At 51.3% G+C, this 22,211-nt stretch overlaps 12 protein-coding genes across 12 annotated transcripts; 8 read left to right on the forward strand and 4 right to left on the reverse strand.

Annotated features, from left to right (window-relative positions):
- Positions 1 to 187: 187 nt before the first annotated feature.
- P170DRAFT_460810 (CoA-acylating methylmalonate-semialdehyde dehydrogenase) lies at positions 188 to 2,291 on the forward strand. The gene is made up of 2 exons (XM_024851972.1): positions 188 to 1,735; positions 1,783 to 2,291. The coding sequence occupies exons 1-2, from the start codon at positions 593 to 595 to the stop codon at positions 2,188 to 2,190; spliced, it is 1,551 nt and encodes a 516-aa protein (XP_024710069.1). The 5' UTR covers positions 188 to 592; the 3' UTR covers positions 2,191 to 2,291.
- Positions 2,292 to 2,799: 508 nt separating this feature from the next.
- Positions 2,800 to 3,843, forward strand: P170DRAFT_432359 (acyl-CoA N-acyltransferase). The gene is made up of 2 exons (XM_024848246.1): positions 2,800 to 3,312; positions 3,400 to 3,843. The coding sequence occupies exons 1-2, from the start codon at positions 2,898 to 2,900 to the stop codon at positions 3,654 to 3,656; spliced, it is 672 nt and encodes a 223-aa protein (XP_024710070.1). The 5' UTR covers positions 2,800 to 2,897; the 3' UTR covers positions 3,657 to 3,843.
- Positions 3,844 to 4,719: 876 nt separating this feature from the next.
- On the forward strand, positions 4,720 to 5,205 carry P170DRAFT_442788 (Dabb family protein; the record flags this gene model as incomplete). The annotated part of the gene is made up of 3 exons (XM_024850485.1): positions 4,720 to 4,785; positions 4,857 to 4,967; positions 5,050 to 5,205. 3 exons carry the CDS (start codon positions 4,720 to 4,722, stop codon positions 5,203 to 5,205), a joined length of 333 nt encoding a protein of 110 aa, XP_024710071.1.
- A 151-nt stretch (positions 5,206 to 5,356) lies between these two features.
- On the reverse strand, positions 5,357 to 6,412 carry P170DRAFT_421424 (uncharacterized protein; the record flags this gene model as incomplete). The annotated part of the gene is made up of 1 exon (XM_024847359.1): positions 5,357 to 6,412. The coding sequence occupies one exon, from the start codon at positions 6,410 to 6,412 to the stop codon at positions 5,357 to 5,359; it is 1,056 nt and encodes a 351-aa protein (XP_024710072.1).
- Positions 6,413 to 7,026: 614 nt separating this feature from the next.
- Positions 7,027 to 7,659, forward strand: P170DRAFT_421425 (uncharacterized protein; the record flags this gene model as incomplete). Its single annotated transcript, XM_024847360.1, has 3 exons — positions 7,027 to 7,274; positions 7,431 to 7,504; positions 7,598 to 7,659. 3 exons carry the CDS (start codon positions 7,027 to 7,029, stop codon positions 7,657 to 7,659), a joined length of 384 nt encoding a protein of 127 aa, XP_024710073.1.
- A 403-nt stretch (positions 7,660 to 8,062) lies between these two features.
- On the reverse strand, positions 8,063 to 9,739 carry zrfC (putative ZIP Zinc transporter; the record flags this gene model as incomplete). The annotated part of the gene is made up of 4 exons (XM_024854292.1): positions 8,063 to 8,854; positions 8,912 to 9,152; positions 9,221 to 9,346; positions 9,399 to 9,739. 4 exons carry the CDS (start codon positions 9,737 to 9,739, stop codon positions 8,063 to 8,065), a joined length of 1,500 nt encoding a protein of 499 aa, XP_024710074.1.
- A 171-nt stretch (positions 9,740 to 9,910) lies between these two features.
- P170DRAFT_24667 (uncharacterized protein) lies at positions 9,911 to 10,618 on the forward strand. The gene has a single exon (XM_024842993.1). The coding sequence runs from the start codon at positions 10,083 to 10,085 to the stop codon at positions 10,482 to 10,484; it is 402 nt and encodes a 133-aa protein (XP_024710075.1). The 5' UTR covers positions 9,911 to 10,082; the 3' UTR covers positions 10,485 to 10,618.
- Positions 10,619 to 10,871: 253 nt separating this feature from the next.
- On the forward strand, positions 10,872 to 11,930 carry aspf2 (major allergen Asp F2; the record flags this gene model as incomplete). Its single annotated transcript, XM_024852727.1, has 3 exons — positions 10,872 to 11,265; positions 11,373 to 11,812; positions 11,889 to 11,930. 3 exons carry the CDS (start codon positions 10,872 to 10,874, stop codon positions 11,928 to 11,930), a joined length of 876 nt encoding a protein of 291 aa, XP_024710076.1.
- Positions 11,931 to 12,330: 400 nt separating this feature from the next.
- P170DRAFT_505467 (oxidoreductase, short chain dehydrogenase/reductase family) lies at positions 12,331 to 13,391 on the reverse strand (the record flags this gene model as incomplete). Its single annotated transcript, XM_024854293.1, has 4 exons — positions 12,331 to 12,531; positions 12,591 to 12,704; positions 12,761 to 12,872; positions 12,943 to 13,391. 4 exons carry the CDS (start codon positions 13,389 to 13,391, stop codon positions 12,331 to 12,333), a joined length of 876 nt encoding a protein of 291 aa, XP_024710077.1.
- Positions 13,392 to 14,303: 912 nt separating this feature from the next.
- Positions 14,304 to 16,386, forward strand: P170DRAFT_374145 (sugar porter family MFS transporter; the record flags this gene model as incomplete). Its single annotated transcript, XM_024845271.1, has 12 exons — positions 14,304 to 14,499; positions 14,545 to 14,563; positions 14,609 to 14,798; positions 14,843 to 14,889; positions 14,937 to 14,991; positions 15,040 to 15,158; positions 15,206 to 15,472; positions 15,526 to 15,647; positions 15,698 to 15,870; positions 15,917 to 15,982; positions 16,037 to 16,117; positions 16,187 to 16,386. Exons 1-12 carry the CDS (start codon positions 14,312 to 14,314, stop codon positions 16,384 to 16,386), a joined length of 1,527 nt encoding a protein of 508 aa, XP_024710078.1. The 5' UTR covers positions 14,304 to 14,311.
- A 552-nt stretch (positions 16,387 to 16,938) lies between these two features.
- P170DRAFT_344071 (MDR family MFS transporter) lies at positions 16,939 to 18,975 on the forward strand (the record flags this gene model as incomplete). Its single annotated transcript, XM_024843441.1, has 7 exons — positions 16,939 to 17,097; positions 17,178 to 17,577; positions 17,637 to 17,666; positions 17,735 to 18,125; positions 18,188 to 18,258; positions 18,316 to 18,454; positions 18,516 to 18,975. 7 exons carry the CDS (start codon positions 16,939 to 16,941, stop codon positions 18,973 to 18,975), a joined length of 1,650 nt encoding a protein of 549 aa, XP_024710079.1.
- Positions 18,976 to 19,584: 609 nt separating this feature from the next.
- Positions 19,585 to 20,956, reverse strand: P170DRAFT_341794 (uncharacterized protein; the record flags this gene model as incomplete). The annotated part of the gene is made up of 4 exons (XM_024843395.1): positions 19,585 to 20,060; positions 20,127 to 20,413; positions 20,491 to 20,512; positions 20,557 to 20,956. Coding segments are annotated over 4 exons (1,185 nt in total), but the record flags the coding sequence as incomplete, so codon positions are not given.
- Positions 20,957 to 22,211: the final 1,255 nt, after the last annotated feature.

The following is a 22,211-nucleotide window of genomic DNA, read 5'->3' on the forward strand; positions in this document are numbered from 1 at the left end:
TAACATCAAAAAACAATACTCGGCAACGTTGCCGCTCGAATGCCGGATCGCTTATCTCCCAGATCATCTTATCTGGTTATCTGGCGTCGGCTATCTTAGGCTATCGGGTCAGCAACAATCGGATAAACAAGATAAGATAGAGATATAAGAGCACACTTGCCGTGGAATTCAGACAGACCAGCAGACTGTCAGATCACCTGTTTCTGAGTGATGAAAGCCAGGTGCATACTGGGTTATTCAAAGGAAGGTCCCCTTCTCCTGAACCATGGCCCAATGACCGAACCGCCGAGGCTACCGTGGCAGGCATGGTAGCTGTCACTGTGGTGTGATTTCTCGCTCGCACACGGTCCTCTCTGTAATAGACGATGCTTGATGATTTGTATCGCAGTAGACAGGCATGGCGACAGCTCAACCACGTCTCCGGAGCTCAGTGGATGGTGGGCTGCAGGTGGAGATGGCCAGCTGTTTTCCCCGCGGAAGCTCCTGCCTATAAAGACCGGTCACGCCCCTCCCCCTCCAAATCCAGTCTCAGTTTCTCCTTCTTTCCCCCTCTTCCTTCCTACTCTTCTGTTTCTCGTATTCAACCACCATCATGGGTTCATCCTCTCTCCACACGTTCTTCTACAAGCAAGAACATGCTCAATCACAGAAACCCCACCCCGCCGAGCTTCTCATCGACAATGAATTCCGTCCGTCCGCCACCCAGTCCTGGATCGATGTCCACGACCCGGCAACGAACCGTGTCGTCTCTCAGACCCCGGAATCGACCCCCGAGGAGTTAAAAGCGGCAGTTGACTCTGCCAAGAAGGCATACTCCGGATGGAGCGAGACCAGCGTCATGAAGCGCCAGCAGGTCATCTTTAAGCTCACCAACCTGATCCGCGACCACATGGACTTTCTCGCCACCGCGATCGTAAGCGAACAGGGCAAGACTTTCGCCGACGCCAAGGGCGATGTCCTGCGAGGCCTGCAGGTCTGCGAGACTGCCTGCGGCATCACCACACAGCTTCAGGGCGAGGTCCTTGAAGTCGCCAAGGATATGGAGACGCGATCGTACCGCCTGCCTCTGGGTGTGGTGGCTGCGATCTGTCCGTTCAACTTCCCCGCCATGATTCCCCTGTGGAGTTTGCCTATCGCTGTCGTAACGGGAAATTGCCTGATCTTGAAACCTACTGAGCGCGCTCCGGCTGCCGCCATGATTATCGCCGAGCTTTGTGCAAAGGCAGGTTTCCCGCCGGGTGTGATCAACGTGATCCATGGATCAAAGCCCGCCGTTGACTTCCTCCTCGACGAGCCGGCGATCAAAGCGATCTCATTTGTTGGGTCGAACAAGGTCGGCGAATACATCTATAACCGTGGGGTGGCGAACGGAAAGCGTGTTCAGGCAAACCTCGGCGCCAAAAACCACGCGGCTTTGTTGCCCGACAGCAACAAGCATCACGCAATCAACGCCATTACGGGAGCGGCGTTCGGAGCTGCAGGGCAGCGCTGCATGGCGCTGAGTGTTTTGGTCTCTGTCGGTGCGGCCAAAGAGTGGCTTCCGGATCTAATTGCCAAGGCCAAAGAATATCGGGCCGGCAGCGGGTTCAACGAGAAGTCGGATTTGGGGCCGTTGATCACTCCCCAGAGTCGCGATCGCTGCGAGGCATTGATTGCCAGCGCCGAAAAAGAGGGAGCCAAGATTGCCTTAGATGGTCGGGGTTGGAAGCCCGAGGGCTTCCCTGACGGCAACTGGGTATGATATTTCAATTCTCAAACCTGACATCAAGCTAACAAAAGTAGGTCGGTCCTACCGTTATTACCGGCGTGAAGCCGCACATGCAATGCTACACGGAAGAAATCTTCGGTCCGGTATTGCTCTGCGTTGATGTCGATACGCTCGATGACGCGATCAGCATGATCAACGCCAACGACTGGGGTAACGGAGCTGTTATCTTCACGCAGTCCGGATCTAGCGCATCCCATTTCCAGAAGAAGATCGAAGCCGGCCAGATGGGCATCAACGTGCCCATTCCGGTGCCCCTCCCGATGTTCTCGTTCACCGGAAACAAGCGGAGTGTGGCAGGAACCGGACTGGCGAACTTCTACGGCAAGGACGGATTGAGGTTCTATACGCAGTGGAAGACTGTGACGTCGCTGTGGAGATCGGAGGATGCGCATGCTTCTCAGAAGCCAAGCTTCATGGTTTAATACCTCACATTTTCTACGCAGTATATTAATAATCAAAAGGGGGTTGAATGATCATGTTGAGGAAGTATGAGATCGAACTATTTAGTTCTGTTTATCGTGCCCTGCAAGAATCTGCTTTTGTCCAGTAATCCTTGCTTAATTTTGCTTCTAAGGAGGATACGTTCCCAATAGTTCAATGTGAACATTCCACCAAAGCCGACAGGGAGTCTCTATACAGATCGCCCAAAGAGGAAGGAGCCAATCTATATCCGCACGCTAGCCCCTTTCGGTAAGGTTCCCTGTACGGGCACAATCCGGGCCATTCTTGTTCATATTCCACATTTCAACTATATCATATGGAATAATCACTATTACCAATCTCCATAAACTGAGCCGAATATCTTGGTTTCCATGTTAGAGAAAATAGGACGTGATATCTCCCTTGTTAACTCCCACCTAGCCCAGCATCCTGTAGAAACCCTCTCCATACCATATCAGCACCCCATGTTCCTCCATCTCCACTCACTAACCAACTATTTACTAGCCAAATGACTCACGGCCTAGACCGAATCAGGACCCCGTCTGACATCTTTAAATCGCGTGCTGCCTTCAACATGCCTATCATATTCCCAATAACCCGATCCACACTCCTACGACTTCACCTGCTCTCTCCCCTCCGCTACATCTCCACCACAACAACAACACCACCAACACCCCCATTGCCCACCATGTCCAGCGCAATCCAAATCCGCTACTCCACCGAATCCGACGCCCCCGCGCTCGGCCAAATCAACATCGACAGCTTCAAGCACCACGCCTACTGGGACAACGCCTTCCCCAACATCGACACCGCCGCTATCTTCCCGCTCAAATACGCCCGCTGTCTCGAGAAACTCACCACACCCGATGTACACGTCCTCTCGGCGCTGGACGGCGATCAACTCGTCGGCTGGGCAAGGTGGCAGATCCCTGGGAGTGCGAACGGCGGCGTGGAGTTGTCGGAGTCCGCGAGGGAAAAGGTCGCGATTGCGAGTGCGAATGTGGGTGGGTTGTTGCCGGAGGGCGCGAATCGTCGGATTTATGAGAATTTCTTCACGGTGTTGAAGGATCTTAGGGGGAGTTATTTGAAGGAGGGGGATTTGAGTATGTGTCTCTCTCTCCACTTTTTTAGCCGTTACGATGGACTGCCTGGTTGAATGGTGGGTTGGATGTTCACTAATCATGTACTAGCGTTGGATTTCCTGGCTACGCTTCCAGAATCCCAGGGCCGAGGCGTGGGGACGAAGCTATTGCAGTGGGGAATGGAGATTGCTGACGCGCAGGACGCGCGCATTTATCTGGAGGCTACCCTGGATGGGTATCCGTTGTATCTGAAGCATGGGTGGCGGCCGCTGCAGGACTTGGTGCTGGATTTTGCGCCGTTCGGGGGGAAGGGGACAGCGAAGTATATTATTATGATGAGGGATAGGAAGTCGGAGAGGAATTGATCTTGAATTTAATAGTAGTGGATTGAAGGGGAGTGGCCTTTTATGCGGCGTTGTACATAGTGTACAGAGTCGGATGGATCTATATTTCAGCGGGCACGTGGCGAACCAGGATATTGTCACACTGCCGATGACAGGGCGGAACTTTATTAAAGAGAGAGCTATTGACTACCTAGCTTCGAATATTAAGCCAGGACTGGTCTATAATGTTTGAGCTAATCTTCCATGCCGAGTAACCGCTGTCTAGTCTGTCAGCACCTTATGTTTACGCAGCTCACGAAGGAAGCACTCTCATCAAGCAATAAACAAAAACCATCCCATCGCTTGCTTTCTACCAAATCCCAGTAAATGCAACACTCGCGCTTTCTGATGAAGGCGTCGACACCAGCAGAGAGCCTGGCGTCAACCAGGTCTGAGTTTGCGGCGATAGGACATTTAACAGGAGAATAGGGACATGGGCGGCTGTGCTGCATTCTAACATGTATTAGGGTTGAGATAACACCGCCGCCGCTTTTCTGAATTCCGACCAGTCTGCTGTGCAAGACTATTCTTTTCGATTCTTTATACTTCATTCCTGAGAGATAATATTCATTGAAATTTCACTACTTAGCCAAACCGAATTCCTAGCTCATATAATAAAAGAAAAATTAGTAAAACATGCCGTTTCCTAGAGGAACCCCGCCTGACTTTCCAGTGAACTATACTGACAGCTTCTGGTGTTGAATTTATCTGTTACAAGACTTGGACGGAAATCCCCCGGCGATAACAGGGACAATACTTTAGCGAAACCCCATTGGTCGACAAGGAAATGCGCCGGTGTAATCAATCCGATTGGTTATCACTATGGGGCTCTATCTGATATTCCGACGGCGATTTATTCAATTGTTTACCCCGCTCGTTACTAACGTCGAATCGCAGTCAAACCGTACCTGACCGCACCACGCCATCAATAACGATGCTCTCCAAGCAACTTGCCGTCTCCATACTTATTATCTTCCTTTTCCTGGGCTCCCTCTTCTGGCTCAACACCCCGCATTCTTCAATCGCAACACCACTCGCATCCACCATGTCCATCACGCATCTCGTTCTCTTTCAATTCAAGGCAGACGTGTCGGCTGAGGTGATCAAAGATGTACGTTAACCTTATCCCAAGCCTTTCCAACTACCAGCAAGCTTAAAAATAGCCATTAACCTCTATAATAGGCCTCCTCGCGTCTCCTCGCCCTGAAGGACGCCTGCGTGCATCCCACCTCCCAGCAACCGTACGTCAAGTCCGTGTCTGGTGGAGTGGATAATTCACCAGAGGGGATTTCGGTACGTACTCTATTTCTATTTTTTTTTCAACAATCATCCCTCTATATATACATGGAATGTGCAAATCTGACCTAAAACGAAGGGAGGAATCACCCACGCCTTCGTCATGGAATTCGCCAACGAGGAAGACAGAGCGTATTACGTGTCCCAGGACCCTGCGCACAAGGCGTTCGTGCAAAGTCTCGACGGGCTCGTCGAGAAGGTGCAAGTTATTGATTTCACCGATCGGGTGTTCTAGATTCATAGAATTGGATGGTTCGTTCATTGGCTGGACTCTGGAGGGATTCGTTACGAGGTCTTTGCTCCGAGAGCCCGGTGCCTTGGGTTGGTTAAACAAACGTATATATCGCATTTAGATGTATTATTTTAAACATGCAGATAGAAAGCAATCATCCCATACTCAGCTGTATACCCTGCTGAATAACCTGCACAAGACTCAACACCAGCCCCAAGCCCCCGAAGATAGCGACCAGCCAAAAAGTCCAATACTGCAGCGTGTCTCGCTTGTCGCGGACCTGGTCAGCGAGCGACTTTGGCCGCGCGTCTCTTAGCTCCTTGCGTATCAGCTCGATTCTCTCGCTGTATACTGGGAAGTCTCTGGCCGCGAAGTAGATGGGTCGATCGGGTGGCATATCGGGAGAGAAATATGGGAGTTGGGCGTTGGTGCAAAGGAGAGGGAGGAGAGGGTCCATTTCGCAGGGCGGGATGTCGGAGGGAGTAAGGTGGCGACGGAAGAGTTTCCGAGATGGGCCGGACTGGCCGAAGAGAAGTCGGTAGGAGAGCAGGACCTCCCGCAGTAATTGGGAGATATCGTCTGGGTTGGCGTCGCCGTGGTCGATGCTTGCGAAAGAGTAGAGCAGTCCGCCTGCGTGGAGCGTGGATAGGCAGAAGGAGGGGTAGGCGAATATCGACAGCGTTTTGCTGGACTTGTCGTAGTCGAGGTGGAGGGCTAAGGTGTCGACCCAGCGGATACGGACGCGGAGAAGGGTCTGGAGGAGGTAGGCGTTTGTTTCTTTGGGGTATAGGGGTAGCCAGGAAGACGAGGCCTTGCTTTTCTCCGAGGCGACCTGTGTCGAAGATGATGAGCCGGAGGGGATGAGATTTCCGTATGCTTTTAGAAGAATTGCCAGAGGGAGAGAAGAGACGTAGCCGGCTGGCTGTATGTACTCGTCGAAAACATGCCCAGACTGCGGCTGGCATGAGTCCTGGCGGATGGATAGGTGACCCAGGGAGCAGACGTTGAAAGCAGCTAGGAAGAGCATCGAGCGCCAGCCCAGTACAGCGAAGATGAGGAGTCGCTGCGCGCCGAGAAGCTCCTCTGCCCGATCCAGCATCTCAATGCATTGCAGGTGCCATATGATGCCGTCCAAAGTAACCTCTTCATCGTGTGGATCGTAGACCTGGAGGGCTTCGAACAGCGGGCCCAATTGGAGACTTTCCGCCATGGTAGCCTTTCCAATTCGGAGGGACTTTACGGAGAAAGGCAGACATTCAAGCTGTCGTGTAAGCTACGCATCATACCAGCTTAGATCGATAGGGGCTGCTTCATCCCTGCTTCGGGTGCTTGGCTCATAATGTAAGCCAAGAGCGGCGTATTTGCGCAGAAGCGTGCTGTCAGACCCCTTGCCGGATATTCGCATGCCTTATATAGAGACAGTCAGCGTTAACTATATCCTCATACTAAAAGAAGTAGACCCTACCGAAGTTAATACGTACCAGAATATAGTATTTAAGGTAGTCACGCTTTTTCCGTCGTGCAGGTTCTATACTAGAGCCAGTACCTCATAAGCGATAAAATGTTTTCAGTATTCAGGCCTGACAGAACCGAGCTTTTATACCATACCAAAGGATTAAAATATCCAAATAATCCTCATTTCAAGACATCCCCTATGTATTTCTGGGCGCCTACAGAGCCTCCCAGGCTGACGGCTATAAAAAGAAAAAAGGTGGTGTGGAGACTGGCCCGAGCCGCCGTCGCTCCCGCAAAACAGGGGGTCGCGGCAACCCCTCTTCGTTCTCGATTGGCACTTCCTCTCCCGTTCATCTCGTCGGGCGCATAATGGCGATGCCAGATCAATTCACGCAGCCCTTTGGCGCTTCCAAAGGCCCACCATCACTGCACGGCAGCGGCAAAAATGAGCACCATACCAGTTCCATATGGCAAGCGGCTATCGATAGGTACTACGCCGAGCTGCGAAGAGGGGGCGTCAAGGGCCCCGCCATCGATCACGATCTCTGGCGCATCCACAGTCCCGATGACCTTTTCCAGCAAAGCAACGCTCTCAGTCCGGCGGACTCGCGCGGCTGGTAGTTGGATGCGATCTTTGCGACGGCTGGAGCCGATCCTACTGAGCATCAATGATTTTGTGGCTGTGATTGTTGACATATCAGATATTGCAAGGACTACCCAGTAGCCCAGCTGAGGCTTTTGGTCTAGTGGTAATATCAGGAACATGCTTATAGTGATGACCCTCTCGGTCGGGATGAATGGTCAGGTGGCGGCTGTAATATGGGGCTCGATCAGATTGATCATGAAGGTAGGCGGTTATCCGGATTGGCTCAGTGGATGTTGTGGTGAGATTATGGGTTTAGATATAGCCATATATATAAGCACAGTACCCGTGGTATAGAGGCTAGAAGAATTGAAAAGGACAGTCTTGGATACGGACCCATCTGCATTTTGAGAAGGTAGGGAGAACACTTAGAGTCTTGATTGTCTGCAAGGGACTTCTGTTGTACTGCATTTTATGCTATTAAATGCTTTTGTTTTTCTGGTTGTCCTCCCAAATTTGGAAGATGTATAAACTAACCCTAAATACTATCCAGCATGATCCGCACCGAATAGTAGGCTAAAACTCATCGTTTTTTCTTTGATATTATAGAATGCTCTATTATTTCATGCTTGGAATAATTCATGATCATGAATGACTATACTTTTCATATACAATAGCAATATATCCAATTCTTTTGGGGTATCAAAAATCCACCATCCTGACTCACCCCCTATCTATCAACAACTTCACATCCATCCATCCATCCATCCAGATATCAAAAGAAACGAAAACCAAACCATCCACCAATCCAAACAAATAACCCTAAGCCCACTTCCCCAACAACGACATCAACACCATGCCCGCAATCAACGAGATACCACCCGTAAGGACCTGCCCCAACGGCGCATTCAACATCTCACCTCCTTCAATAACCCAATCTCTCGCCCACATATCCACTAGTCCAACCCAGACCAAAATACCCGCCGACAGCGCATCCAAGGTCCCCAACGCAATCAACGTGCTGCGCTCATTGCCATTGAATGAGTGAATGACGCCCATCCCAATCGCCATGCCGATCGGCGTGATCAGCGCAAATATCGTCGCCATGATCGCCTTGCTGGGCAGGATGCGGCCGGGCAGCATGGCGATGCGTGCGCCGAGCGCTAACCCCTCGAAGAACTGGTGGAACACGATCACGACCAGGAGCGTCTTGTAGAAGGAGTCGCCGGCTACGACGAGCGTGAGGCCGATGAGGATGCTGTGGAAGATCACGCCGGCTTCCATGACCAGCACCGAGAGTTTGGTGTTGGGTTGGGTCGGGTCGTGTGGGCCGTGGCTGTGGCCGAGGTGGGCGAGGGTCGAGGCACCAGGATGGGATGGGGCGTCTGGGGTGGGCTTTTGGGTGTTAGAGCCTGTTTCGGTCATGGTTGGGCTGTCGGGGGAGGAGGAGGAGGCGGCGTTTCGGCGGCTTCGGGCCAGGAGGATCCGGTGGCCGATGTATTCGGTGAGGAAGGAGAGGAGAATTCCGGCCATGACGATGGCGGAGGTGGTGGCTTCGTATTCGAGCTCGCCGAGGCAGTCGTTGGTGAACATGAGGTTGGCGTGGGTGTAGAGCTTTTGGTTGTTAGCTTTTGGTGTACTACTTTTAGTGCTCTGGTTGGGTGGACTTACATGCACAAAGGCCGTCGACATGATCACACCCGTTCCGAACTGCTTGACGATCGTCGAGAACATTGTGTTGATCTTCTGGAAGGGCAGCTTGACTAGCAGCATGGGCAGGAAGACACCCAATGCGCTGGTGACGAGGATCACGAACAGCGTGCCGATTCGCAAGGGCATGTCGTAGTCACGGGTCTGTACGCCGCAGGACGGCTCGCTGGAGTGTTCGGACTCGCCTTCTCCGACGCAGTGTCTGGTTTGATTAGCTGTGTTCTTACACTGGCCGGGTGATGGGAAGAAGAGATGATAGGGGGAACATACTCAACACCTGCATGGAAATGACAATTCATGCCTCCACTATCCCCAGACTCGCTGTCTCCGCTATCAGACGTGGACTCGCCTTCTGCGAGGACCTGGACTTCATTGCCGTCGGGATCCATGCAGAACCTTTGCTTGATTAGATCTGGAATCGAAGACACGAAAGGACCATGCAACTTACCGATCCTCTCCGTGAGAATGACACCCCGTATACTCGGCAGGCATCTCACCCGTTGGAGTCGCCTCCATGGACACCTGGACTTCCGAGCCGTCGCTTTCAATGCAGTACACATCGTCTCCGTGGCTATGGCACCCCGTGATGGCAGCCGAGTCCGCCGACGACGTTGTGCTGGCCGACACGGACGTCGCGGTGGACGCAGCCTGCGTCGACATGGCAGTCTCCTCGCCGTCAGGACCGAAGCAGTATTCGACACTGCCATGGTTATGACAGCCAGTATAGGAAGCCGTCTGCGCGTGTACAGCGCCGACGGCTATGGCTGTTAGGAAGAGGTTTCGGAACATGGTGGCCTGTTCCAAGTTGTGATAAAGGGAGGAAGGAGGAAAGAAACAATGAGCTGGATGACAAGCTCAGCAACCGGCAACTTGGGTGATATTTATGTTCCGATGTTTATTGTCTGTTTCTCCCAAGGTATCAAATGGTCAATGAAAAAATGAAACCCTGTGGCAATCGAGAGGAAGTGATATCCGTCTGCCTGTGCGTCCGCCGGGGTTCTCAAAGAAATGGATCCCCCTAAGTAATGCACCGCTGTCGGAGAACACCGAATGAGCTTAGCTAGCTTCAATCTTCCTGGCTACAAAGGTATGGATCCTATCATGTCTAGTCTACGTGGGATTCTGCTCGTTTATGGGCAAGCTGACAGTTCCGCCCGCGCAGAAATTTCAGAACCGGCCTGCGTCGAGACTAACTCCCAAGGTGTCCGGTGCCAAGCACGAGGTCTTGTATGATGGACACCTGCCAAGAGGGCCTGGAGGAACTAACAGCGTGAGATTCCACGGGCATTGGACGTCGCGTGGAGATTCTCCATGGCTTGTTGCTCCCAAGGTCCTCCTCCCAAGCCTTGGCGGAGAGGAGGTCTTGGCGCTTCGGTGCATTTCTGGGATGTTCGGGTTAGTGACGATGGTTAGTGCCTCGTGGATCGGGGATGATCGTGATATTGCCTTGACATCGCATGGTCTGCCGATGCACGTTGTCGGAGATATTCCCTGCATGGGCGATGTAACATCGCTTGTCGGGTTGGTCCGTTGACATTGGAATGTTAGGGCTTGCATCGTTCCACCGGAATCAGACAGATTCCTCCGGACTGGGGAGACGTCCAACAAGGTCCTCCTTGGCATTGTCGTCTAGATGGCGATGTGATATCCAAAGGTCCTGAAAGGGTACTGGATGAGGGTACTCAACCACTCTCGTAGTTCGGGATACCCTCATTCCAAGACTCAAGTCAACTTGGCACTCAGCCACAGACAACCACACGGGAAGTCATGTCCAGAAAACTCTACATCCGGAGACAGTAGAGATGTATAAAAAGGCGCAAGTCGCTTCCGTAGTATGCCCCCTCGCAGCCTGACCTAGCAGCCTCGTCTCGTCACCTCACCCACCCAAAAAGAACTAAGGGAAAAAGCAAACCCACTCACCATGCCATCCTTCATCTCCCTCCTTCTCCTCTCCACGGTCCCGGCCATCGCCGTCCCAGCCCCCATCCTCCCCCGGGCCAGCGACAGCCAAACTCTGCCTCACAAGTCGCTCTCACCCTGGGACGCCGGTGCCGTCAACCTCTACCCCATCCATCAAAGCTGCAATGCCACGCAGCGCCTGCAGATCGAGACCGGGCTGAACGAGACCATCGCGCTGGCCGACCATGCCAAAGCGCATATCCTGCGCTGGGGGAACGAGAGCGCCATCTACCGGAAGTACTTTGGCGACAGTCCGTCCATCGAGGCTATTGGGGCGTATGACATCGTCGTGAATGGCGATAAAGGAGGCGTTTTGTTCCGATGTGATAATCCCGATGGGAACTGTGATCTTGATGGTATCTCTCTTCCTCCCTTCTTCCCTTTGCCTCTCCTTCTCTTCCCTCCACCTACCTACCTACCTACCTGTCTGCCTCTGCCTACCTGCAACTAACCAACTGTAAAGAATGGGCCGGCCACTGGCGCGGCTCCAACGCCACCTCCGAGACCGTCATCTGCGACCTCAGCTACACGACGCGCCGCTCCCTCACGACGCTCTGCAGCCAGGGCTACACCGTGTCGAGCTCCAAGCCGAACACCTTCTGGGCCGCAGACCTGCTGCACCGCCTGTACCATCTCCCAGCGATCGGCCAGGGCTTGATCGAGCACTATGCCGACGACTATGAGGAGGTGGTTGAGCTGGCAAAGGGGGATAATTCGACCCTCGCCACGAAGGACTCGAATACGTTGCAGTATTTTGCGCTCGAGGTCTTCGCGTATGATGTTGTTGTTCAGGGCGAGGGGTGTTCTGGGGATGACGGTGAGGAAGATTCCCATGATGATGGGAAGGGAGAGGAGGAGAAAGAGGAAAAGAAGGAGGATGACGAGGAGGAGGATATTCCTGAGGTACGATTCCCTTCAAGTCTTGTTCTTGGCTGGTTGCTAGTTGGAAAGGCTGTGACTGACACTGTCTACTTACCAGAACTGCCACACCCACGAGGGAGGAGAGCTGCACTGCACGTAGAATATCAACAAAACGTGCGATCTCGACGACGCGGAATTGTTTATGCGTCATGCTATCCAGCGCTTATGTCTTCCGCTTTGGGAATGGCGTCTGAATTACCCGATTGGGAATGTGGGTCGCATCGAATCGAATCAAGCGAGGGACTTCATGCACTGCGGAGGGGAAATGACCAGCTCAGTTGGACGTGCATGACTTGTTACGTTGATGATGCTATTAGTATTTACGGTCACTTTAACTATCACTATCTTTAATGAATTAGACTCAACCTACTGACTACATTTGAAATCCTCCATGGCACGTAAACATGTAAATCTATACCCATATCCATTCTAATCTAATGAAATCTCTTTATCGAACGCCATCCATGTAAATCATCTCATCTATCCATCCGGCCAATAACTCAAGCAGAAGCGCAGTGCCCCCCATCAACACGTAGGTCCGTCCCCGTCATGAACCCACTCCCATCAGCCAGCATGTACACCGTGGGCGCCTTAAAGTCCTCAGGCACCCCGAGACGACCGAGCAACGCGCCGCGCATCCAGGTCTCTTCGACCTCGGGCTTCTCCTTCAAGAGGGCGTCCGTCATCGCGGTCCGGATGTACTATATTCATTAGCTTTTAGCCAAAAGCGTCGGAGAAAGATCGGGCAAGAAGGACATACCCCAGCAGACAGGGTGTTCACGCGAACACCATACTGGCCCCATTCCTGCGCCACGGAGCGACACATCTGGTGCACGGCGGCCTTGGAGGAGTTGTATGCGGAGCAGGTGAGGCCCTAGTGACGATCAGAATGGGTCGGATGGAATAATTTAGGAGAGGAAAGATACATACGCGGTTCGCAATGGATCCCGACATCGAAGCAATCATGACGATGCTGCCTGGCGTATCTTGCTCCTTGAAGATACGCGCGCAGTGTTTCGCGGGAATGAACGTCCCAATCACACTACATACATTAGCATACCCGTCCACCACTCCGCAACCCATGCACAGAACAGAGATAGAGACGAACTCACTTCACATCCATCATCCTCCTCCATCCATCCACCGGGTACTCCAGCGCCGGCACCATCTGCTGAATACCGGCGCAAGTGATCGCGCCCCGCAGCGGCATGCCGCGTCTCAGCCCCTCCGCCGCAATACCCTCCAGCGCGGTCTGCGTGGCCTCCTCGTTCGTGATGTCGCAGGTCGTGTAGGTAGCCTGGAGTCCGCGCGACGAGGCGAGCTTCTGCACCGTCGCCCATTCCTCGGCGCTCGGCTCGGGAAGCAGGTCCAGGCAGGCGACGTCGCCGCCGGCTTCGAGGACGGCGGCCGCTAGCACGATGCCGAGACCGCGGCCACCGCCGGTGATGGCGACGGTGCGGTGGCCGAGCGAGAACAAGTCCGAGGTGCGTGCGACGGACGGGTTCTGGATGGAGGCGGGCACGCCGGGGGTGGTGTGGTCGGGGGCGATGGAGGGGGTCATTTTGGATCCGAGGAGTGAAGGGATTAGAGGGGGATTGTTGGGTTGGAAGGAACTGTGGAATGTGTGGTTCTATTTGAATGGGAGACTCGTAGGCTGTCTGTCGAGCAGCGCTTATTCACAGCCTAACTGAGTAGGTCAGGAGGGGTGGAACAACACATGCTGCAGTGCAGTTCAGCGACTAGGGAGAGCTGTGGACAGCCCACATGGGCCCTCTCAATCCCCTACTTTGTCTATGCGAGTCAGGTGAGATCAGGTACAAAACAAGAATGCTTAGCTTTACCGATGAGGGCAGGTCGTCATACGACGGAGGACAGTCGGAATCCCGCGTGAAACGTCCGGGGATAGACGGGGAAGAAAGAGTCTCCATCGTGGAGATTCGGTGGATCTCCGTTTCCTGCAGCGCTTGGGATTTCCCGATGCGGTAAGCCGGGTGCCAGGCTTGCCGATCTCCACAGTTCCGCCAAATCTCGTCTGGAGAAGCTTGGGTCGGCTAAAACATGGGATTTTGGGGTTAGCTGGTTGGGCTGCCGTGTGGCTGTCAGTGTGACGCGTACGGGTTGTGCTCGAGAATCTGGGGTGGATGTAGGGATGGCAGGGATGGAATCAGATAAGAGTATTTTCCCTTGCATGGTAATATTTTCGGAGTTTGAAAAGCATCCGGGGTACAGGAACAGGAGAAAACCATAGGGCAGAGCTAATAAAACAAGATAGCCCGAACCAGTTCCTGCAAGCGATGCGCCATTAACCCGTCGTCAAAATCTCCCCGCAATCCGCGGATCCATCGTCCTGTGACGCAAACCGACTTCCCCGTTTTATCCCGCTGTTCGGCCTAGCGTGCGGTGGCGTATATAAATCCGATATAGCCCCATGGGGTTAACGACCCTGGACTTGACTGAGTTGGGTTGACACAGACCGGCACTATGACTTTTCTCGTGGGAAAGCCGTTGACATACGCCATTACTGCCACTGCGGGCAGTGGCTTTTTGCTATTTGGATATGATCAAGGGGTGATGTCGGGTCTGTTGACCGGCGATGCTTTTGTCAAGACATTCCCTGAGATCGATACCACCGAGGGAGGAAATGGGAGTTCGTCGTTGCAGGGCACAGTGTGAGTTGTCTCCGTTTCTTGGTGGATATTTTACTGACTGTTTAGTGTTGCTATCTATGAGATTGTATGTTGATGCTATAGGTCATGGCGACGTGTACTGACTTGTTAGGGCTGCTTCGTCGGTGCCCTGATTGCCTTGTTCGCAGGTGAACGCTTGGGTCGTCGTGCTTGCATCATGCTGGGCTGCATTGTTCTCAGCATTGGTGCCGCCCTGCAGGCCAGTGCTTACTCGATTCCTCATATGATTGTTGGTCGCATTGTGGCGGGCATTGGGAATGGCCTCAACACGAGTACTATTCGTATGTAGTATGAGTCTGTTCGTGAATGGATCTGACGGTAGCAGCTGTTTGGCATTCGGAACTGAGCAAAGCTGCGAGTCGAGGAAAGGGGGTGAGCAGATCTGACCTTTGTTGAATCGAAAATACTAACTAGTCCAGCTTGCGATTGAACTCGCCATTAACATCTTCGGTGTCATGACTGCTTACTGGGTTGGTATGTTGCATTGATCCCTAATCCACTACTTCCCAGCTAATGAAACAGACTACGGCATGAGCTACGTGCTCAACGAAGCCCAATTCCGGTTCCCAATAGCTCTACAGATCCTTTTCGCCATTACAACATTCACCGGTGTTCTTTTCCTGCCGGAGTCGCCTCGCTGGGTAAGCCCTTTTTCTAATCTATCGACCTTTCTAACAAAGACAAATAGCTCGTTGCACACGGCCGACCCGACGAAGCCCGCCGCGTCCTCTGGTCCATCCAGCCGAACGCACGAGAGATCGAACAGACAGACCCCGTCGTCAACCTCGACGTCGCAGAGATTGCACAGGCCGTGGCCGAGGAGAACAGTGCCACCGAGGAGGGTTCGTTCAAGATGGTGTTCAAGAATGGGCCTCAGCGGTTCTTCCACCGCACGCTCCTGGGCATGGGTGGTCAGATGATGCAGCAGATGTCGGGTGTTAATTTGATTACTTACGTGAGTATCCCTCCTCATATCAGGATCATATCTGTATCTAATTATGGCCGAAGTATAACACCGTCATCTTCGAGCAATCGGTCGGAATGAGCCACAACACGGCCCTCTTGCTGGCTGGATTCAACGGCGTGGCGTACTTCTTTTCGACGCTGGTTCCTATCTGGACTATTGATCGGTTCGTATTTCTGGCCCTGCTAGTCACAGAATAAGTCTAACAAAGTCTAGTCTGGGGCGTCGAAAACTCATGCTCTTCGCAGCTGCCGGCCAATGTGCTTGCATGGCCATCTTGTCTGGCACCGTCTGGGACGGCAGCCATGCGTCCGGCTTAGTAGCGACCGTCATGCTTTTCCTATTCAATTTCTTCTTCGGTGTCGGTCTACTGGCCATTCCATGGTTGTGTAAGTCTCTCTGCTCCTCAAGATTGTTCTGTTCTAACCGCCGCAGTACCTGCCGAGTATGCACCGCTGGCTATTCGAACTCGTGCGGCTGCATTGGCCACGGCGACAAACTGTAAGTCTTCCAGTTTTCTTCCCAAAACTGTGGCGCACTACTAACAGAGGACAGGGATCTTCACCTTTCTGGTCGTGGAAATCACCCCCGTCAGTATCAGCAACATCGGCTACCGAACATATATCTACTTTGCGGGTACGTGCAGACTCTTCCTTATCCACCCACTTTCCTTCAATGACTCTCACGATACTAACGTAAACGCAGTCTTCAATTTTTGTTTTCTCCCTCTGATTTACTTCTTCTATCCTGAAACTCGCAATCTCACGCTGGAGCAAGTCGACCGGCTGTTCACGGGCGATAAGGTGCTGTTGCATTGGCATCCGTCGATGGGCGCCGCGGGGGATCCGAACCATCGCGTGGGCGAGAAAGAGGCCGAGGCAGTGGGCGTGCAGCATGTTGAGTGAGTTATTCTTGACTGGTAGGATTTGAATGGATGGGGTAGGATGCTGCTAGACGGGGTGGACAACAGGTCCTTTGTTTTTGTTCTGTATGAGTATTGTAGATGCTATGAGATATGTCTTGGTAATCTCTTTTGACCTTTCTTACCTCCCACACATGCTAGCATTATTGATTTCATCTTGTTTCAACTTCTTCTCTTCTCATATTTACTTCTTTTATTCATTACAGAGAGTCACGGTCCACTGGCATGGTGGAACCGCTGTCGCCTGATTGGGAAATTTCTAGACCAATGAGAAATCAGTATTTCAGGTAACTCTCCCAAAGAAGACATATTTCGGCCAATTACAGCTCTGGTCGTTACCAGCATCCATAGAATATCAACTTAGCCCTATCTTTGGGGTTTGGTTTAAAGTCTACGTTACGCTCATTCGGTCATGATGTTTTTGACTTGGTAAACCTTCATTTTTCTGTTTCACCAATTGCTTTTTGGACTTTTTCATTCCACACCTTAACGATTCTTCTCTTGGCAGATGCAACATCTATCCGAAGGACAAGTCATGGACAAGTCAATCGTCCACGACAATCAGACTATTCGCAAAGCCCTTAATGGTACGAAGAGAGATGAAAATGGCACCGAAACGATCAACCCTCCCTCGGGCCTCAAATTGGGGCTCATCTTTATGGCTCTTTGCTTGACGGTTTTCTTGGTCGCCTTGGTTCGTATAGAAGATATTTGCATCTCCTTGAATCGCTGAGTGACACCGACACAATTGGCTAATAAAAATGATATGAACAGGACCAAACGATCATATCCACCGCCATCCCGACCATCACCTCTCAATTCCACAGTGTAGAAGATATCGGATGGTATGGCAGCGCTTTTCTCCTCACGACATGCAGCTTCCAGCTCTTCTTCGGGAAGCTCTACACTCTCTTATCCATCAAATGGACTTTTGTTGGCGCAGTATTGATCTTCGAAATTGGCTCGGCCATCTGCGGCGCCAGCCCGAATTCCGTCGCCCTCATCGTTGGACGAGCTGTGGCGGGAATTGGAGGTGCCGGCATCTTCTCCGGCGCATTGATTATCATTGCCAAATCAGTTCCCCTCGCGAACCGACCAGCCTTCACAGGAGTCATTGGGGCCGTGTGGGGTATCGCGAGTGTTGTTGGGCCCTTGCTAGGAGGCGCTTTCACCAGTGAGTTCTGTCGGCCCAAAACTGCTACATGATACGATCGTTCGTCTGATTATTTCCAGCTCATGTCTCCTGGCGCTGGTGCTTCTATGGTACGAAATTGTTTTTTTTTTTTTTGTCCCGTTGATCTCGAGGTGTTTTCCTAATTCGATTCTGCTAGTCAATCTCCCTGTCGGCGCGGCTGCCATCCCGCTCATCATCTTTTTTCTTCCTTCGCAAGACCCACGATCACAACCACTGCAAACCTTTCGGGCTACATTACGCCAATTTGATCCGATTGGGACCCTTCTCTTTGTGGCAAGCGTGATATGCCTTCTGATTGCGCTTCAGTGGGGAGGCAGCCAGTACCCTTGGAGCGATGGTCGGATAATTGCTCTGTTGACTGTATTCGGAATACTTCTTATTGTTTGGGTCGGAGTCCAATGGCAAGGGGGTGATAATGCCACAGTACCACTTCGAATTCTGCGACAACGTTCCGTCGCATTCTCGACGTTGTACATCTTTCTGGGAAGCGCATCGTTTGTTCTGCTCATCTACTACCTGCCAATTTGGTGAGCTTCGACGTCCCGCCACTGTGCAACGCCCAACTTGTTTTAACATCAGGATCCAACAGGTTTCAAGCAATTAAAGGTGACACTGCAGACCAGTCCGGAATTCATAGCCTACCAACAGTTTTAAGTGTTGGTATGCAGAGCACGTCCAATCCTTAGAAGCGCAAGGTAACTAACGACGGAGTATAAGTGGTGTTTGCCATCGCGGGCGGACTGAGCGTCACTTTCGTGGGATACTATACCCCATTCATGATCGTAGGATCAATGGTCATGGCGATTGGTGCAGGCCTGCTTCTCATGTTTAGAGTGCATACTCCACTCGCTATGTGGTTTGTCATCTTCGATCACTTCAATCGATACACGAAACTACACTAAGCTAATGGATCCCAGGTTGGGGTTTCAAATCGTTTTCGGTGCCGGAGCTGGGATTGGACTAGAGCTCCCAAACATCGCCGTGCAGACTGTTCTCTCTGAGAAGGATGTCTCGATCGGGACATCATTGGTGATTTTTGCTCGCTCTCTCGGGGGCGCCATATTTGTCTCGGTGGGACAAAATATCTTCAGCAACCACATTGTCTCTGGCATGCTTGTCAGAGTTCCAGAGCTTGATCCGTCGGTCGTCCTTCAGGCTGGAGCGACTGAGTTACAGCAGATATTGAAGCAATCGGGTTTGAGGGAAACGGACGAAGTGCTTGCTCTGATCTTGGAAATTTACAATGACGCCATAGTCCGGACATTTGTGATCGCGTTGATCCTGGCCTGCATCTCGATCCTAGGTGCAATTGGCGTCGAATGGCGAACAGTGAAACACCCTTCACAGAGTGATGGTTCTGAGCGGACGGGGCCTTGAAGGCCAGAGAGTTAGGATGGGCAGAATTGATGCTTTAATATCGACGCAATTCCACCCAAACTCAACATACTTGCATTGGGATGGTGGCGGAATGAGTCCATTGTTGATGAACTTGAAGCTACTTGTATAAAATATGAAGGCGGACTTAATCCTAAGACGACGGGTAGTAGGACACATGACTTGGACCGTTACGTAGCTACCAGTCACAATATGTAATCAAATTAAACGGAGATTTAGTGTGGTTGAGTTGAATACTTTCGTTGAACCTTTTTGCCGAAATTATTTTTTCCCACCAAAAACATCAAAGGTAGACTAGGAAAACATATCTTGATTGAAGAATTCCCAAAACCACGAATCCGAAACCGGCTCGCGGTACCATGTATCAACCCCCTTTTCAAAAGCCTCATCTTGTGCGATCGGGTTACCAAATTGAGATTCGGGTGCGTCCAAAGAGCAGGAGGATCCTGGATGTGCGTAAACTTGGCTATCCCCATTGCATAGTATGCTCTGGTTGATAGTTGCAAGCGCCGGATCAGCGCCGGATTCGGCGCGGGCCCTCTTCTCTGCCGCATTCCTGTTCTCGAATGTAGAGCTTGATATATCACCACGAAGCCACTCTTTGAACTGGGGCATGATTAAAAACGCTCTACTCAGAGAACTGCGCTGATCTTCTGCGCTGAGCTGCTTGGAGACTAGCACAAGTCGATCAATATACGCTTCCAAGCGCAATAAGCCGACGGAAATAGTCTCATGCACCTCGCTCGCAGATGCCAGAAGTGCTTTGTGCAGTTTCATCAGGAGCGTCGCCGCGTATATTACACGGCCAGCGTAAATGTGCGGTGGCAGAGAAAGCATTTCGGATATTGATAAATCCAGAAAAGTATCCAGTAGCCCTTGTGCAGCCATGATGATAGTTCGAATCATGGAAAGGTAAGCCGTATCTGAAGCCCGTGTGTCGAGGAAAGAAATTGATTTGATAGATTTCGCGAAAAAGGGCGCTCTGAATTCGTCAATGTTGTGATTGGCATGCAAAGCTAGCTCGTGGGCGTAAAGTGAACTGGCTAGTCTGCCAAATTTGACCAGGGCTGATATTGGAATTAGCAATACATATCACTAATTTTCTAAGCTTGAAAAAGCTCCGAGATACCTACATTTTTCAAGTGGGCTATGACGGTCAAGGCTTAGCCCATCAGCTCGGGCTTGTATGGTTTCAGTAATGCTCAATCTGTTTGGCTCCCACAGAGATACCGACTTGCTAGGGTCACTCAAAGACAATTGTTCATCCGCAAGATGACAACTGTGCTCAGTCGCGAGAAGGTTGCAGAAGAATTCATCAGTGGGAGATAGCCTGGACTGCCTCAAATCCTCAACGTATTTGTCGAGCTGTGGATTCCACACTACAGGATTGGGACGCCGCATTATCAGGGAAAGACTGGGGCTTTGTCAGTCGTGGGGTCAAACGAAGATAGACAGTCAAGAGATAGGTATTTATATACCTCGCACATAAGAGGAAACAGCCCAGCCAGGTTCGCTGTGCCTCTGCTCGGTCCCATTTGTCGTCAATTTTACCCAGTGTTGAACCTGTACCTTCGATTCGGTCCAAGCCAAGATCTATGGCTATTGACAAAGCAACAGAGGCAAGCTGATTTTGATTTGTTCGGGCAAAGTTTTCCGGTGCCCTATACCAAAATGTCACAACAAGAAGAGCCTGAATAAGCTGCAGCGACTTTTCCCCTTCAAAGATGGCAGTTTCAGCCAGGAAGTTTCTGACTTCAAGCGCAAGCTGTCGGTGTTGATCTTGAGTGCACAGCCCAGCAGGAGCGACACTTAGTATAGCTATGAATAATAACGGCTTTGTCTTTCGCACACAATCTGACGTCGTACCGGGTGGAAACACAACGACAGGGCATACCGGAGCCAATTTATGAACATATTGGTGAAAAATCTGTTGTGTCAATGTTGAACCGAAGAGATCATTGACGACATGATCCAGCTTGTGCTCCCAAGAAATGTTCGATCTGAAATGAGCTGAGCGGTGTTGTCTTGGTTAACGAACCAGACTTTAAGATAAAGAGCAGTATTTTTGCACACAATAGAGAAGTCGAGCAGAAGAAATCATTGACTTGTTAGACTTACGGATGGAAGGGGCAGAGAGGTCCACAGTCGCTTGTTTCTCCGGTCTCAGATCTATTGGATGTAATCTTGAAATTCCCTCTCTTGAAGGCCAAGGTTTTTCCGCACATTGGATCTGCGCTTGTTGGAGATCCCTTCCGCTCCAGTTGGCTTGTGGTGACGAGGAGGCTGAACCTTCCTTCCTCTCATCCATAAGCCGAATTCGTTTATCTTTTGGTGCCATCGACGGCTCTCTCAAGTGGCTTTGCAGGGATGCAGACTCTAAACTTAGACTTGTCGTCTCAATTTGATTTTCGGGGGCCTGCCTCCTGCTCCAGCGGAATTAGACGCCATATTGATATATCGCAACAAAAGTCGGGCAGGCACCTTTTACGACAATTATTTGCCTGGTCGCTAGCTGAAGGCAAGAGATTATGTTCGTTATTAAGCCCCGAGTACTCATTCTGACAAGTCCTGTCCTGCACTGACAATGGTCGTGGAGGAGCAGCAGCTATAGGAACTGGGGTACTGCGTTGGCTGGCTTTGCTCAGCTTAAATTTTAAGAAAGCCATTTCAGTCCGAGGCCCATGAAGCACCTTCCGTGAATGTTCCGTCGAAGCTATCGAGATAGTTTCAAAATCAAGGCACGTGATAATATCTCCAATGTTGATTATGCGATGTTGAAAATGATGCTTAAGTGACTATACTATGCTAGCAAAGAATCGACCTCCGTAGCTACGAGTAACGAGATGTAAGGACGACGGGCGGTGAGTCACATGACTTTGGCCACTTAGAGCAAATGAATGACTCTTAAAATGGTTGTATTGATTCTGATCATAAATATATAAAGTCTAATTAAATACGATATCCCGGAAATACTGAAACGCAAAGTATTGAAGCTGTAAAGGAAAACAAGTACATATGCGAGTTTAGAGAATTGTGAGATTATGTTGGAGTGGTTTCCTAATTTTAAAACAGTTCTTTGTTCTAAAGAAGTGCTTTAACATTTTGTCTCAACGTCATTAATCTTTTTCCCCTTTTTTATTTTCCGTTATTGCCTGACTGCCTGACTGCCTGACGGAACATCCCCGGGTTCCCCACATCCCCAGGCAGCGCGTATCGGT

The sequence above is a fragment of the Aspergillus steynii genome (assembly GCF_002849105.1).
Source record: "Aspergillus steynii IBT 23096 chromosome Unknown P170scaffold_1, whole genome shotgun sequence".
Taxonomy (NCBI): domain Eukaryota; kingdom Fungi; phylum Ascomycota; class Eurotiomycetes; order Eurotiales; family Aspergillaceae; genus Aspergillus; species Aspergillus steynii.